The sequence below is a fragment of the Rhodamnia argentea genome, chromosome 1, assembly GCF_020921035.1.
Source record: "Rhodamnia argentea isolate NSW1041297 chromosome 1, ASM2092103v1, whole genome shotgun sequence".
In the NCBI taxonomy this organism is placed as follows: Eukaryota; Viridiplantae; Streptophyta; class Magnoliopsida; order Myrtales; family Myrtaceae; genus Rhodamnia; species Rhodamnia argentea.
Window position 1 is genome coordinate 14,799,561 of NC_063150.1, and position 17,587 is coordinate 14,817,147.

At 39.7% G+C, this 17,587-nt stretch overlaps 1 protein-coding gene across 1 annotated transcript in view; it reads left to right on the forward strand.

Annotated features, from left to right (window-relative positions):
* The first annotated feature begins 3,124 nt into the window (after positions 1–3,124).
* LOC115757229 (protein RALF-like 32) overlaps positions 3,125–17,587 on the forward strand; it is a 32,003-nt gene continuing 17,540 nt past the window's right edge. Inside the window, exon 1 of the mRNA XM_048275279.1 lies at positions 3,125–3,654. Within this exon, the coding sequence (XP_048131236.1) occupies positions 3,280–3,633 (354 nt within the window). The 5' untranslated portion in view covers positions 3,125–3,279 and the 3' untranslated portion in view covers positions 3,634–3,654. The remainder of the gene's footprint in view (positions 3,655–17,587) is intronic.

Sequence of the window (17,587 nt, forward strand, 5' to 3'; positions counted from 1 at the left end):
TTGCCGACCGCCCTCACTCAAGAAGATGAATAGTTGATCAAGGGTTTTACATTTTAAAAAGGGTGAAATTGGACTTTTAGTAAGGTTTTGAGGGCAAAATAGGCAGCAGACTAATTTTCATTAAGGGGGCCTTCAACATTCCGATGATGCTGAAAGCTCATTTCTGGTCCCTATCAACTTTTACCCTAAGGCCCCTTGGGAATGGTTGTCAAAGATCCCAAATTTTCCTCAAGGAGCTTTCAAAATGATGAACCACATGCACTTGAAGAGGTAGAGCTATGATATTGATGCCCCATGTACTGAATTTAGAAAAACTAATTCTAACTGGAAAAAGTTTGTAAAAGTAACAAGTCAATTATATTCTCAATCTATGCTGAAGTACTTTTCTTTAGGGATAAGGGTACTGGAAGTCCTAAACGTGTTACGAAAATTCAATTGAATTCTAAAACTTGTAAAAAGTGCAATTAAGTCCTAAAATTTGTCAAGTTGATACAATGAAGTCTTTCTGTTAACTCCGTCTAATTTAGCTAATGAAAAATGCTAATGTGGCTTTTTTTTTTTTCTATCCTATGTGGTGCTGATGTGATTAAAATGACGTCATTTTGGTTTAAATTAAATTTTTAATTCTAATTCTATATAATTTATATGAAAAATAAGAAAAAATTGAAAAAGAATGACATAAAAAAGAAGAAAGCGGAAGATGCACGCAAGGGCTTGTAGGCCTCGCTGCCGCTGCCGCCCACCATCACTAGAAAGGGCCAACGAGGGTGGGGCGATGGTCGGTCGAGGTTACCGACCCTTGCCTAGAGTAGGCGAGGACTTACAAGCCTCGTAGCTGGGGCTCAACGACCCCTACTACCCATGTGACCATTCCCCCATCCTCATCGGCCCTACCCAACAATGGTGAGGCGGCGACAACGGCTGCCAAGCCTTCGCCTATATTTTCCTTCGTATTTTTTTTCTTCTCTTTTCGTATTTTTTTTTAAATTTTGCTTACTTCAATATAATTGAAATTAAATTGAAAGTAAAAATTAGATTAGACTAAAATGACGTTGTTTTAGCCACATCAGCTTCACGTATGATAAAAAGTTAATAACAAAGGCATGTCGGTATTTTCCGTTAGCCAAATCGAAATGAGTTAACGGACGGACTCAATTACACAAATATGATAAGTTTTAGGACTTGATCACATTTTTTATAAGTTTTAGGACTCAATTACACTTAACTTTCAATGCACTTATCCGTTTTCTTTAAGTGAACCAGATTCAATAATGAACAATAGAATCTTCTTGAGAGCCTCACAGAAGACCCATGTTGCCATGACCTGCTTGTTCATGTACTCATTTCATCCAAGACTAGCGTAACACTTTGAATTTTGCAGTCCAGAGTCGCCAGCTAGTAGCACATCGGTTTCTAGATTTTCCCATAATCTAGATTCAAATAATCTAGGGGGTGTGAATGTGATCGTGAACTTGAATGACCAAATTTTTTTTGTTTTTTGGCACGGAATTATAACCAAACTAGAGTCGCCATCAATTGAAGGAGGCAGTTTCAAAATTTAGTTGAGTGCATGTGAGCTTTTTGAGAGTGATTGGCTCACTATACAGCAACTTGTATAAGTCTAAAAAACATTTTACTTAGGCTGCATTTGGTCCTCTAAATTTCATGCCAAGATAGGCCTGTACAAGATATGATATCAAATCCCAAGATTTTGCTATATCTTATCCATTATTTTGTGAATCGCAGTGGTAGAGCAAGATATTTTAATATCCTATCATGTCCATCATTTGATATGGACAACAAATCAGTATAAATGAATTTGAAAGTGCATAAACAAAGATGATAAGAAACTCTCATGATCTACTACTAAAAAAGCCACAAATTCACAAATGGAGATAACTTCCATTCATAATTCCGTACTTATTGTACGATTTAAACTTTAGAAAGTAAATGGTCCCATTGCAACATTTCAGAGCCACATGTATGACTATGACAATAAATGTAAACTCGGAACAGCAACACGAATATATTAAGAGTAAGAATATGATCAGTCACCTTCGCTATTTCAACAAGTATACTGCTTCGACTCTCTCACCTATTTAAGTTTCATTTACTAAAGTTTTTATTATTTTTCCCTCTCTCTTCAAATGATAAGCTTTTTAATATACCCAAAATATTAATATATCTAACATATGTAATACATATCAATCCAAATATATATACACACGCACTCACATATAGAATATATATTATAGGAATGAAAAAAAAATCAAATTTATAAACAAAAGCAGGAATACATAAATAAACTATTGTTATTTGCTTTTGTTATTTTTAATTTTTAATATTAGAATTCAAATATTATTTGTATTCAGCTAATGGTTTAGGTCTATATAAGAAATTTGTCTTTAGTAAAAATAGCTTTTAATCATGGATATTGCTATTCACCTTTATCCCATCACCCTTGTGGGATACTTTTGTGCGGGCTATATCCCTCTTATAGCCAACTTTAACCTGTCTTGAACAGATCCCAAACATCAAATATGATAAATCTTATTCTATCCCGAATTTCATTCTGACTACCAAATGTAGCCATAGCGTAGTAGCCTAATGGTAAATGGAGCACATTGTCTTTCATGATGCCACAACTGGAGCCATATCATGAGCAAAAACTCCAGCCAACTTGTATCTTGAGTATTTGCTACCATATATGAAGGGAGTACATGATTTGTACCACGCGAATAGAGCTGCAGCGATGAGCTCATACATGTACAGGTACAAGTAGTAGTTATGGCTCAATCTGAACGTTTGAAAATGAACATTTCATGACAAGTGCGAGACTATTATGGTAAAATCCATAGGGGTAGCTATGCTAGTTGCCTCTCGTCATTCTTTCACGCATGGGAAAAAAAAAAAGTCTAAAAAAGGACAAATTTTCTCATGGTCCTACAGAGTATTCAAACCTTAAATAGCTTTTGACAAGAGGATCAAATGTGCATGATTGAGGCAGAAGAAGGGCACACCAAACCCCATTCAAGTCACACACGTCCCAACATTTCACCCGGTCACGTTCAGGAAAAGGTCAAGCCTTGCATACTTCTCATGCCGAAAAAGAAGAAATTGGTGTTAAGAGAGAGGTCTATGAGTTTGGTGAAGTGCTGTCCCCTCTGTCCCTCCAAGTGCAGCTTCCACTACCGTCTTTTACAACAGGGAAGAAAGTTGGATTCAGACGGCTCCTATAAGTCACCATCTGAAGTGGACTTCACATAAACTATTGGAGACATGGAAGCCACTTCTCCCATCAAGCTTCTCCCATTGGCGTTCCTATCGGTCCTCTTTCTTCTCAGCGCCGGCGACATTACTCCTCGGAAGGTCGATGCTCGTGCCCCCGGGTGCAATGGCTCGATAGCTGAGTGCAGCGAAGAAGCGGAGTTCCAGATGGACTCGGAAATCAACCGGAGACTCCTCGAGCAGAAGAAGTACATATCTCCCGGCGCGCTCAAGAGAGACCAGCCCGTCTGCAAGGGGGGAGGGAGCGGCGATGCCTACTCCAAGAGTGGAGATTGTCTGCCTTCTCCGTCGAATCCCGAAACCCGAGGCTGCGCCAAGTACTACCGGTGCAGGTCTGATTCGTGATGGTCTGTGAGTTTCTTTGCTAAGTAAATGATGGAAACACAAACACTCTTGATTACTTTTGCAAACATATTTCACGAACTGCTAGGAAACGATCTCCTCATACTAAGTTTATTTGGATTGATCTACAGTTTCCAATTTGATTCCGATTATGTTCTGAAACTGTAGAGTACAACACCATCCTCAGTATGTAGCATACTAGTCTGTTTCTTTCAAAGGTAACCGTTTCAACCAGAAGTACTTGACAAGGAAGAAGCGTTTCCTTTCAAAATTGGAGTTCATATATGGTTGGTTCAACTTATCACAAACAAGCAAGGGCTGAAAAGAAAAAACACATTAATATGCTAACACAACTTTGAAAATTCAAAATATCTGAATACTGGCTGATTTCCACAAGAACAGGGAGACATTAGAACAAAAATTTCAGGCGTCACTGAGATCATTCGAGGCAATCGTGGAATCAACTTGAAACGAAGAAAATAAGGTAACTATAGCAAAATGGGATGAGAAAGAATACACAAATTCACCAAACTCTGTAGCTGGGTTTGATTGATTTCTTCTGTTTGAATCGTTATCACATAATCATTTCTTTTGCCTTTTTACAAATTACGCGGGCTTAGGCAGAAGCAGACATGACAATTAGCATGTCTAGAAACAGAAATGATGCATCTGCAAACCTTGGAATTAGAACAGTAGACAGACAATACCGGGTAGGACAACCATAATATTCGACAAGATGATATCAGTAGCATTTTTCTGAGCTGTGACATTAACTACATAAACCTCTTTTTTTGAGATAACACTGTCCCAACTTATCCTGGGAGATGTAGGGAACAGTCAGACTATATTTAGTCGCAAAAGGTCAACCAATTTTTCCACCAAGAAAGCAATTGAAGACGATAAAGTCCTAACTGAAGAAATATCTGGCTAGGGAAACGATCTGCATTGACATTAAATAGAGAGAGAAATTGCATAGTGACAGCATTACATGTGTTGGGACAATGATGAACCATGGAAAATATCGTCGAAGTGATTGCCATATTCTTCATCGACTCTTCCAATTTCTAAAGACCCTATGGACCTAGAGCATCGAAGTGCCCCGGGAAATTCGGTACCCGAGTGTGATTCTTTGAGGGTTATGCCAACACCATAGCTGCTCAGCAGTGTCCGCTTGCTTCAGATCAACTTAAAACAGCAAAACGAGGCTTATTTTCTACTTGCAAATTTAAAATAAAACGTCTATCGATTTAAACTGATCTCTTGAATTTGCGGATGCGTTGTCATATGTTGTGATGGGAAGAACGAGCATGACAGGGAAGGAGGAGCACAGAAAAGCCTATTGAAAAAACAAGACACGATAAGGCCACCAGTCTACCAAGGATGACAAGTTCTCGAATGAAGATCATCAGCTTGTTATATTATGATATCAGTTCTCGAATGCATGACTACTAGTTCTATAAATCTGTAGAGGTTGAACTGAATAGCAGAGAATGCATGCCTGTGTGCAAGGATAAGCTCTCCCGTTAATGAGCAATAAAATTAGGGAAAAATGACGTAAATGGTCCCTCAAATTTGGCTCAATGTGCAATATGGTTATTGAATTTTTAATTTGTTCAACGTGGTTCTTGAACTTTAGCTCAATATGTAATGTGATCCCTGAACTTTTAATTTGGTTAATGTGGTCCATGAGCTTTTGGTACATGTTCAGTTTATTCCCTAGACTCTATGAAAAAAGTTCAACATTATCCCCCGATATTGAATTAATGAAAATGCAATATTGAACATTTTTCATATAGTTCAATGACTACATTGAATATGTACCAAAAGTTCAAGGACCGCATTGAATATATAAAAAAATTTAGGGACCTCATTGCACATTAGGCTAAAGTTTATGGACCCCATTGAACAAATTAAAAGTTCAGGGATCGAATTGTATATTAAGCCCAAGTTCAGGGAGTGTTTGTGTCATTATCTCCAAAACTAGTAACTTAAGGAGGATCAAAAGCAGAAAACCCATGCTAATCAACCCGATTTCATGTTATACCATTTCTAACTCTCTCCGCTTTTGTTTCTTTGAAACACCTTCATTCGATCAAGATACACACGAGCTTTAGGACGAGCTTCGTACGAGCCTTCATTATGCACTCGAGCTGCCGCCGGTGTTTTCTCAGTGTATACTGCTGAAACGAAGGAATTTAAACCCAAGAAGCTAATTAACTTGAAGCAGAAAATATCCGCTATTCCCATACAAAGCAGCAACAGAGAGAGTCAAATTGCAAGCAAGAAGAAATCGCATGCAGGAAATTGAGCTTCAATTCCACAGGGTGATCACTTCAAACTATAGACAAGCAGTTCGAAGCGTAAATGCGTAACTCATGTAGTTTTCATACTCTTTAAGAATTAAAACGTGATTTCATGAAATATTATGTGCATAAATTACTATCTAGTGAGGATTAGATTGGCAAAATCCTAGAAAAAAAAGATCATTGGAACCATCTAACTTATGTTTTGATTTGTTAACTATTTGAAAGCTTTGAATGAAGGTAAGTGATTGCTTACTGTATTTTATGTTGATTTTCGCATATATTAAAAACTATTTGTTTCTATTATTTGTTTGAAAGATATGTTGGAAAAGTGAAAAAAATTAGAACAAATATTTGAGAAGCGCAAGCACTGTCCTTAGGAATAGAGGCGGCAAAATGAGTCTAGAACTCATATTTGACCCATATTTTCTAGTGGTGGATTATAAATGGGTTGCTTAAGTTGTAAAAGTGGGTAATGAATGGGTTACTTAGAAACTTAATGGGTGTTAAATGGGTTTTGAATGAGTTATAAATGAGTTAGCTAAAATATCTACAATTTTTTTTTATTATATATAAGAAATAATTTCTTTTAAATTAGATTTTAATATTGAAGTGTTTTTACAATAGAGGTCGGTTCGAGTATGGGTTACTAGATTTGTATAGCATGAAAATGAGTCAAAACAAGTTAAATGTATTAATATGGTCGGACTATATTCGACCCGACTCGACCCAATTCATTCGTTTCACACCTCTACTCAAAGATAATTCCGACCCTCGGAGTACGAAAATCGTTCGATAGGCTCTAGCGGATATCCTTTTAGGATACGAGAGGTCTTCCCTTTATTAATAATAGAGGGAACAGAACCAATATGGATATATGTAAGGCCCGTGGAATAAATGAAAATAGAAGAAAGAATTTCTTGCGTTTGGAATGTTTTGATTGTGATTTGAAGATTCTTTTTATAGGCAAATGGACCAAAGGATTAATAAAGGAATACATTAAATCAGACGTTAAAAAACAGTCAATGAATTTCAGATTTTCAAAACTATTGAAATCTCCAACAAATTTAACATTCGGTTAATGCTCCCTTAATGAGATGTTTAAACTTTCCGAGCAAACGGCATTAATCCGATTCATCGAGACTTCCGAAGCGTGCATTTAGCGAAACCCCATTCCTCTCTCTCTCTCTCTCTCTCTCTCTCTCGATTTCCTTCGTGCTCTGCCTTTCTTGTTTTTCCTACTTTTCTCTCTCTCTCTCTCTCTCTCTCTCTCTCTCTCCCTCTCTCTCTCATTTGACCCAAACTGCAGGTTAAGAGAGAAAATAGGTCAATAAAAGTGGAGTCGGCTGAGGTGTTTTGGGCCTAAACTCTCTTATTTTTCAATTTCTTTTGTCTTTGGGCTTCTTGCTTATACAATAACTAATCTGGTTTGTCGAAACCTCCGAACCACATGTATAGGGCAAGGTTGATTTGACTTTGGGGGAATGTCTTTGGGAAAATACTAAGGCCATTGGATTGAAAGGGGTTTTTTTAAATGCATGTAGTAGTGTTTGGTAATGTATATTTTTAAAAATATATTGAGATACAATGTTGGCTAAAATGGTGAAATCCCTCTTTGCAAAGCCTTTTTACTTTTATTTAAGAAAAAATAACTCAAAATTGGCAAGGATCGACGGCCAACGGGCCTTCAGCGAGACCAAGTCTATCGCCGGCGGCCTCACCCGAGGTCACGTGACCTCGGGCGAGGCCGGTGGCGGCTCATTGATGGTTCGTCGGCACGCTCGCCGATGACCGAGGCATTTGCCGAAATTAGGGTTTTCAAGGACATTTCCATAATCATGAAAGTATAGCGATGGCAAAGTCGGAAGGGGAAAAAAAAGTCTATTTGCAATCTAGAAATGCAGCATTCCCAAGTACTTCTAGACCTATTTTGGGCTAAGGTACTTTAGAGGCATTTGGAAATGCAATTGCATTTCCCAAAGTTGAGAAAAAACATAGCCGAACACCGTTTGTATTTGGCCAAAGAAATTTAAAGCCCCAAAGCACATTTGCAATACTGAACTAAACGGGGCCGTAGCGACACCTCTTCCTCCCTTTTGGTTTCATTTATGTCTATGATTAAAATAAATACCTATCGATCTTTTCTGAAACATAATTTTGGACATGAGAACTTCAAATATCTTATCTGGTTATTTTGATATCCGATGCTCTTAGTCTACGATGAAGAACTTTTTGAACCCCTAAAATGCGACTATGTATCAAATGCATTAAAAAAATAATCACGGCCGAGGGATTGGCAAATGTGGATTGAACTTAATTTCAAGCCTTGGCACAGGGCAACGCCGGTTTAATCTTTGTCTTGAATATTGTTCTGAATTCCGCCGTTTATTTTCGAATTATAATTCGTAAATTTTATTATGAGGCTCCATTGTGAAACTTTGTTATAAATTATTATTTATTTTTTTGGTCGAAATCCTTGTTATAAATTCAATTTCCACTGCTATTTATAAAATCTAATTTGTTATAAATTCAACCATTTTGAAACAAACTATTATGAATATTAGTTCTGAATTTCCACTGCTATTTTCGAACTATGATCTTACGAGAATAATCTTTCGTAAATTGTTTTGTGCTCCCCTATCTCCCAACATTTTTTATTCCGGAGAGAATAGGAGCAGAAGCAAAGGACTTTCCAAACGATATAAGGACCGAATTTCATCAATAGCGCGAAAGCCGAATAAATTTGCGTGTTATCTACTTACTAATTAAAATTACTCTAAGTCCTATCTAGTATTAGTCACGTCGTATAATATTTGTATTGTGTCGACGATTTATACCATTTCTCTACCCTGACGCAACTTTTGATCTCACGGGACTTACAGAGGTTACGTGACTTGGATGATAATCAGATGCAACGAAAGTGCGTATTAATCTCCATTTCAATATGCCTATTATAGCTAATTCATGGACGTGAAACTTAATTGAAAAACTAGAGAAATTGTGTTGGGGAGGGGGGACGCAAACAATTGCAAACCATGCCATTTTTAAGAGTGGATAAGTACATTAAAAATTCTCAAACTTGTCATGAATGTGCGATAGATACCTACAATTTTCAAAAAGTGAAATCAAGTCCTAGAATTTGTCAAATTCGTACAATCAAGTCATTCTGTAATTCTGACCACCTTGAATAACGGAAAGCACCGACTTAACTTTTTGTTACTATTTTTTTCTCTTTTACATGACGTGACATTACCGATGCGTTGAGCATAAGATTAAAACGACGTCTTTTTGTTCCAAATCCTAAATTTAAACCCAAATCTTAATTAAATTATGTTGGAGAAATAAAAAAAGGCTAAATGTTTTTTTTTGTTGTTGCAAAAAGCAAAAGAAGAACCGTGGCGGTAACATCTTAGAGGCTCCCCTGTATGCTCTTTCCGGCGATGGTAGGGCACCGGTAGCGCCCTTGGGCAGGTGGTTTTATCTTTTCCTTTTATGACTTTAGCCTGTTTTATTTGTTAATCTAACTTAACTAATATTTGGGTTTAAAAATTAAGATTTGGACCAAGATGAGGTTGTTCTAGTGTTATGCTACATGCTTTAATCACGTTAATGCCACGTAGGAAAAAGATAAAGTAATGAAAAAACCCACATCACTATATTTTCGTTAATCAAGGTGGATAGAGTTAAAAGATTAACTTAATTGCAGCGTCTTGATAAGATTTACGACTTGATTACAATCTTTTGGAACTTTCATAACTCAATCGCACAAGTTGTAAGAGTTGTCTCCTAAAGAAGATAAAGCTTCAATGGCAATCCTGTAAGTATCCAAGGCTATGAAGGGCAGAAAGGTAATAACAGTGTCCTTACTGGGATCGATCATCTCCTCCTGCCCCCACCTTCCATAGGCAAACACGGTACTTTGGATCTTTGAATTTTCAAAACCTTTCCCCAGATTCACGCGGATGCTTAATAGCTAAGCAGAGGAAACGATGAAGGCACGCGTCTGTGTGTGAAAATCCAATTCGTCTGTCCTTGCTTCCTCCTTTACGGCCTTTATAAATAGCTCCAACCCCATCTTCATTTTGCAATCCATAACTTCGAATTTCTGCAACTTGAGATCGAAAGCAAAAGATCGTCTGAATTCCAGAGCAGAAAAATGTCTTACCAAGGACATCATCATCAGCAGCAGCAGCATCACATGTACCATGGTGAGGGACATCATGGCCATGGAGGACATATTGGCCACGGCCATGGCCATCGCGGGGGAGGACATCACGGCGGCTATGGTCTTGGAGGAGGACGTCCTGGGCATGGGCTTCTAGGACATGGCCATCATGGGGCCATCCATGGGCATGGGCATGTGCATGGGCTTGGGCACACCGTACATGGGCTTCTAGGGAATTTGCATCCTCATCACCATCTTCCCCATCCTCATCATGGGCATGGCCTTTTTGGGCACATCAACGTGGGTCATGCCGCTCCGGTTCATGGATGGGGACATCATCCGCATGGCCTTGGAGGAGGACATCACCATCATCACCATGGTTGATGTTGCTGACTTGGTCGATTAGTGTTTTAACTTGTAGATCGGTCGATCACACCGGGTCCAAGCCGATCGACTAGGATCGAGTCTTGGGGCTTTTGTTATTGCTTCGATATTCTTCTTTTTTTTTGGGGGCGGGGGGGGGGACGTGGTGGGGTTCTGAGAGTATTAAATTATTATTGTTGCTTGTACTGTGTTTGTACATTCCATATTTATTTCTCTTGTCGACATAAATTGAAAAAACAGGATCACGCCTTCCTTTCCCCACAGGCTCCTCTTTTGTTCGGGCAAAGGTGGGAGCCCAATAACATGAGCGAAGAGCTTGAGAAGAAAGTGTCAAAATCTGAATCTTTAACGTGTGCTTGGAGGATACCACGGATAACACGGATAACATTAGAAATTTATTAGCTATTTACTTCAAAAGATTAACCTATTAAAAGTGCAGTACCGTATACATTTTATCTCTTACCACTCTCGCGCATGTGAATTTCAATTCGACGATGAAGGCTTTAGGTGTGACAATTCAATGTATGTAAAGAATCAAAGTCGAAATTTTTTATTCTAATGCTAAGTTAAAAATTGAATGCGCAGCTGTTTACTCCATGAGCTTAAATCAATAAAAAATGTTGCGAGGAGTACAATTTGGCATGTCAAAGGAATAATGATGAACTAGTCCAGGCGCCCCCGCTTCACAGGGATTCTGTCTTCTAGTGCCCGACCCTTTTTCATACTAATATAAAAATTCCATGTGCATGCGGGCAAGATCACACTCAATTTTAGGGCTAATTCCCTAAAAAAAAACATCAATTCTAGGTCTAATAACCATTTTAATCCGAATTTTCTTTTGTCTTATAAAAAAGCACGGACTTTAGATTTAATGATGATTCTGGCCCGAACTTTTTTTTTCCCCACGAAAAATCACCAACTTTAACTCGAGTCCTAAATTCGGCCTCTGTTAATTTGAAACCATTAGTTATCTAATGTCACAATTCCACATCATCAATAAATTTATGTGACTTGCTGATGTGGATTTAAGGTACTATTCATCGTCTTCTTAGCACAGAATCAGAAGTTGTTCATCCGCTTCACATTAGTCACGGTTTGATGGACGATGGTTAAGCTGTTCATCTTCTCCTTCACTTCACCTGCAAGCATTCGTTGTCTCAATGAAATCTGAAGCTGTTGCGCGTCGAAATCCTTCGACGGGGCTTTCTTGGTTATGGGTTCTAGGCCCAAATTGACTATGGCCCAAAGAGGGTTACTTACACGATAATCTTTTATCGAACATAATCCGTTCGTTTTCCGAAAAGAAATTCTGGGTCAATTTTGGATAGAGAGTGTCAAATGCAGTAGATTTACACAAAAGGGCGCGTTACAAGCGGGCTTTCGACAACTTTGACGGCCCAATAAGCAATAGTAACAGTATGTGACAAACTTTGACTCGACCCTGGAATTGAATCGACAGGATCGGGAAATGATATAGGACACAATGCTGGAATTTAATCAACGGCACTGGACGGGGGATTGAAGGACACAATACCGGAATTGAATCGACGATCTTGGACAAGATAGGTGAAGGGTGCAACACCGGAATTTAATCAACGATCTTGGACCTAACGAGTAGACGCCGGAATCTAATTGACGACACCTAACTCTGGATATGATACTTGCCGGAATTGAATCGACGACGGGGATCTAAAAACTACAGCTAGGCTAGGCTAAAGGCTAAAGGCTAAAGGCTAAGAGCTAGTTTGAAAATGCAAGTGTTTTGGATTTGTTGTGTGTGTATTTGTATCTTGCTACTGCGAGGTATTTATAGGCAAGCTCTTTGGTAACCGCCGAGCGGTTTCTTCCTTTGGCCCCACGCTCCGCTCTTTTCCATAAGCCACGTGGATGACGGTTTCCCATTCTTCGCGCCTTTTCTTTTTACCTCGTGGGGATTACCGCCAACCGCCTCGATCGTGGCCTCCCTCTGCGCGCTTTTTCTTGTTCTAGAAGGAAGTGGCGCTGTAGTTTACCCCGACACGTGGCACCTTTTCGATTGGTACGTGCCTTGCTTCGGTGTTCCTTCCCGTAGCTGATTATCGCTTCCTCACGTGCTCGCCACGAGTTCTTCTTGGATTATTTTAAGTGTCAACAGAAGCCGATACCATGGACGATATTTGCCAAACTCACGACTAGAGCCTTTTTTTTTTTTTTTTTAAACGAGCCCAAGCCTCGTCTATCCTTCTCGTACGGAGGAGGAGCTTCACCGCTGGTCACCTTATCCAACGACAAAATTTTCAGGACATTCAAAAAGGCGGAACAAACAAAAGAGAGAACAGAGAGATAAGAAGAAAAAGAAAGAACCCAATAAAAAGTGAGGCCTAAAATGGGGCTGTAGGACACCTTAAATATCAATATATATGTGTGCGATGATCACTTTGGTGTCAATATTTTTCACTAGCTCACTAAAGTGCCAAGCCAAAAAAAAAAAAAACATCACTAAAGTGCTAATAGTGAGAGATTCTGGACAAAAAATACATGTGGTATTTATGTATAGAATATTTTAGCATTGCCTCATTTATAAGTCCTCATGGAAATTTTATTAAAAAAAAATGTCAACCTAGTAATTTTTATTGAAAAAATTTGACTTAAACTTTAAAATAAGTTTAAAAATGAAAAAATAAAAAAAAAATGAAGAAGAAGCTTGCGGCGGCGAGGGCTTGCACACCCTACGCTACTGCTGCCCCACCGTCACCGGCAATGGCCGGTGCTAGGTGAAGTCCGGTATGCGTGGGTTGCCGAGCCCCAGCTAGTGTGTGAGGGTTGTGCAAGCCCTCGTTGTTGCCAACTTTTTTTTATTTTTTTATTTTAGTTATTTAGCTTATTTTTTGAATTTTTTATATGTTAAGTACAAATGAGTGAGCAAAATTCAATGTTTTTGCAAATAAAAGTGCTAGAGATTGCATTGTCATTTTACAGATAAAATAACTAAAGTTCCGATGCTTTTTATCTATTTTAAATTTTTTTATTTTTTCTAATCTTTTTGGTTTTTCAGATTATTTTTCAATTTTTTTAATTTTACATGAATTTTTTTTAACTTTTTTCTTATTCTTGACTAGGGTCTTACGGCGAGTCACGTAAATGTCACATAAGATTTATGGTAAAGCTCATTGAAGTTGGCACTCAAATAACCGTTTTTCAAAAAAAAAAATGACAGTTAAGTGATAAAAAAAAATTTTAGCATTAAAATGAGTGTCATACAAAAATATTGAGACTTGAGGTATCTTTCTATCTCAAGAATGGGCTCCGCATTTAACTGGAATTATCGCTTAAAAGTAGGACCCATAGGAGATAATATGTTCAAAATACCATAATATGAAGTGTCTTAACCTGAAAGGTAGGTGTTGACACCTAATTTTGGTGGTCCGGTATTTTATTTTGTCTATCTTATTTTATTTTATTTTTCGTTTAGAATATTGTCTAATTGGTCAATTATTATATATATATATATATATATATATATATTCCATGTGTTTTATATATATACATATATGTGCTCTCTTATTTCTATTCCCAAAATGAAAAATATATATCTTAAAATTCTTTTAAGAAAAAATTATTAAATTAAAAAAAATAATAATAAAAAATAAAAAATCTGATCCGGTTGAATCACTCGAGCCCGCACCAGCTAAAAATTGGCCTATTGGACCAACCCACGTGCGCGCCCAGCTGGGCCGTCTCCTTTTCCTTTTCCCACGCGAAACAAGCCCACGCGACGCAGGCCCAACGCCTTCGTTTTTTTTTTTTTTTTTTTTTTTTTTTTTTCGTCTAAGCTCGGGTGAATGGCCCGATTCTTTTTTATATTATTATTATTATTATTATTATTATCTTATTTTTATTTTCCCTTTAGCCCCTTTTCACGCGTGAGCGACGCCCTCATTATTAGCATTAACTCACCTGCACATACACTCACGTCACTACAATTTTCACCACATACCGCACGTGGTCTTCGGCCAACTCACGTCTACATCATGCGGGTTTTACTCCCATCCGCATAAAAAAACTTGCTGAAGAAGGCAAGATTTGCATAAAAGGGAGGAGAGAAGGCGGGCTAGGGGTTGGGCTTCGGGAAGGAGGTTCGCTTCGGCGACGAAAAATGGGGGAAGAAAAATAGAGAAAAGGGAGAGAGGGTTTGAGTTGCGGGTTCGGAATAAAAGAGAGAGAAGCAGGGGGGTTCTAAAAAAAAAAAAAACTCCAAGAAGTTCCCAAAAAAAAAAAAGAGTTCGCTTCTCCGCCGCTCGCCAACCAGGTAAGTTTTCTTCTTTCTTCCCTTGTTTTTTTTACCCGGATAGGATTGGTGTTTTTCTTGTTCATTTATTTCTTCTTGTCTTCGTGTAATGAATGTTTAGATTGCTCTCTCTTAAGTGTGATATTCCTATACCTACAAAAACCCATGCCCTCACTCATCAGCACACCCACTTGGCCATGACACATCCGCGACCCTACCTTGTCACCTTCCTTGTGCTCGTGCGCCTTCGTGCACTGCTGGTCGAGGTTTGTTTCAGTGGTAGCTCGATCTCTTTCGCAATAGGTGTGACTAGAACGGTCTCGAGTTTCCCTTGGTGGACGGGTCGGCCATCGCGGGTCAACTGTGAGGGAGGCAAGCTGGAGGTTGAGTCCCAGATTAAAAGAAAAAAAAGGAAGAGGAGAAGCAGCCACAGAGGTTTCATTATTCCATGTACCTGCGTTCGTCGGTTCTCGAAGGTGACGCAAGCTCAAGCGCCCGTGGATGGCGGGTGCAGAGATAACGCAGGCTTGGGCTGAGGTAACGCGAAGGTGAATGAAAGCGACTCGAGCTCGGGTTGAGGCGACACGAGTCCGAACGTAGGTGATTGCGAGCTCGAGCCGAAGCGACGCGAGCCCGAACCGGGCGGCGTGGCGGACAAATTTCGCCGCCGATGCTTTAGGAGTGGACGAGTGGAACCGACATTTGCGGTGAGGAGGTCCTGCGAGTGTGACAAACCAGCGGCAACGCAGGTCGCGACTCGGATCGGGGGCAACGACACGGCGATCCGACCTCGGCATCACGGTCTCGGGGTTCGGTGAATAGAAGCGGTTTCTAGAAGGTCCGGCGAACGAGTCTCGGTGGTGCGGCGGTGAACGAGTCTCGGAGCACGGTGACGCGAGCTCGAACGGCGGTGGAGCGAAGCGGTACAGCAACGACACGAGCGGAGGCGACTCGAGCGCGGGCTTGGTTGACGCGAGTATAACCAGAGGCGAGGCGGCGTGGCCATCGATGTGCAGAAAGATGGTCGTCGTCGTACGTCCGCGAAGAAGATGGTGAACAGCACCAGCAAGTCCCTCCACGTTTCTTCTTCTGTTGGCTCTCGACTGGGTTGGCATAAAAAAATAATAAGGAGAAGAAGAGCTGGGAAAAGAAAGGAAATTGGGCTGGCGTGGAGAAGAGAAGAGGAGCTGGGAAAGGAAGGAAAATTGGGCTGGCGTGGAGAAAAGAAGAGAGGTTGGGCTGGTGGGCTGAAAATAAAAGGAGAAGGAGGAGTTGGGCTTCGGGAAGGAGGTTCGCTCCAACGACGAAAAATGGGGGAAGAAAATATAAAAAAAGGGGAAAGATGGGCTTGTGTTAGAATCGGGCCCAAGACGAGTTGAAAATTTGAAGAAGAAGGGCTAAAGGCTGAATCGGGTGGGCTGCTTCAAAGAGAGGAGACTAGGCTGCGTGGGGTGGCCGAGAAGAAAAGAGAAGGGGTCGGGCCTGTGTTGGAGTCGGGCCCGAATTGAAGAGAAAAAGAAGAGGAGATTGGGCGAGTGGGCCCGAGCTTCTTTTTTGCAATCGGGCCCGGTCCGGATCCTCTCTCCCGGGCCGAACGGGTCCGAGAACCCGACCCGGGCCCGGTTCCCTCTAATAAAATATTAATTAAAAAAAATAAATAATAATAAAATAATAAAAAATTCCAAAATTCCAAAAAAAATAAATAAAAATTCCAAAAAAAAAAAAAAAAATTCAAAAAAAATTCGGAAAATTAAAAAAGTGGTTTCTTTGACCTTTTTACCCCTAATGTGAATTTTAAGCCTGAAATTGGCGTTGATTGAAGATTGATGTCCAATCCGATCGATCATCGTTGTAATTCGACTTTCGCGTCGAAATTGTTTGTTTAAATATCGCCATTATAGATTTGATCTGCATGCGCTTATCCCGATCTTTATTTGGCATATTTATCTGATTGAGTGTTTAAAAACACTGTCTTTTGAAAAATTATCTGTTAATCGCTTTTCCTATATTGTTAGGTTAAGGATAAATAGGTAATTGCACGAAATGACGGAAAAACATTATGCATGATCATTTAGTACTTGTTAAATACCCGGTGAGTTTAAAATGATATGCAGAATGTGTGGTCACCTTAGGAAATATCAACCGGTTAGGTACCGAAAGGGCGCTAATTTTAATTAGCGTAAACAAGTCCCCGAACTTAGAAGCTCCGGTTGCGCGGGAATCGAGATAACCCTCCCATGTCTCGATTGGTTTCTAGCCGACCCCAATAGGCTAGTGGCGACTCTTAATAGCATTTTAATTTGCTAATCAATAAAAAGAAATCCAATGTCACGCGAGGTAGGACTTGGGAGAGTCCATGCCATTGACCTATGGTAATACCTCTAAACCCCGCCGGACCTCCGAGGGAGGCCGAAGGCGAGGTCGCGACAGCTTGGCGACTCCACCGGGGACAAATAGGTTAAAAATCTATGTAGACTTAGGCCGTAATAACCAGTTGATTGTTTCTTAATTTGATCACCATTTTGCCGTGTTGCTAAAAAATCAGATTCATCTGCTAATTTTGTGATTAGATGTTCTTGCGGGTTGGGAGTTATAAGGGGCGGAGTGACTTGTTGACATATCCGTTTTGCGGGGAGTTGTAGGAATGTATGTTTTCCGGATGTATATAGAAGCGGTGTTTGATATACCCTACTATGCATGTTTTTCATACACTACACTTTTTGCACACACATCCAGTGGTCAAACCCGGACTGCGACCCCAGAAAATCCCTAGGAGGTGTCGGAAATAGATTGGGCCATACGCAAGTCTGCAAATGGCACGATCATTTCTGATCCCGC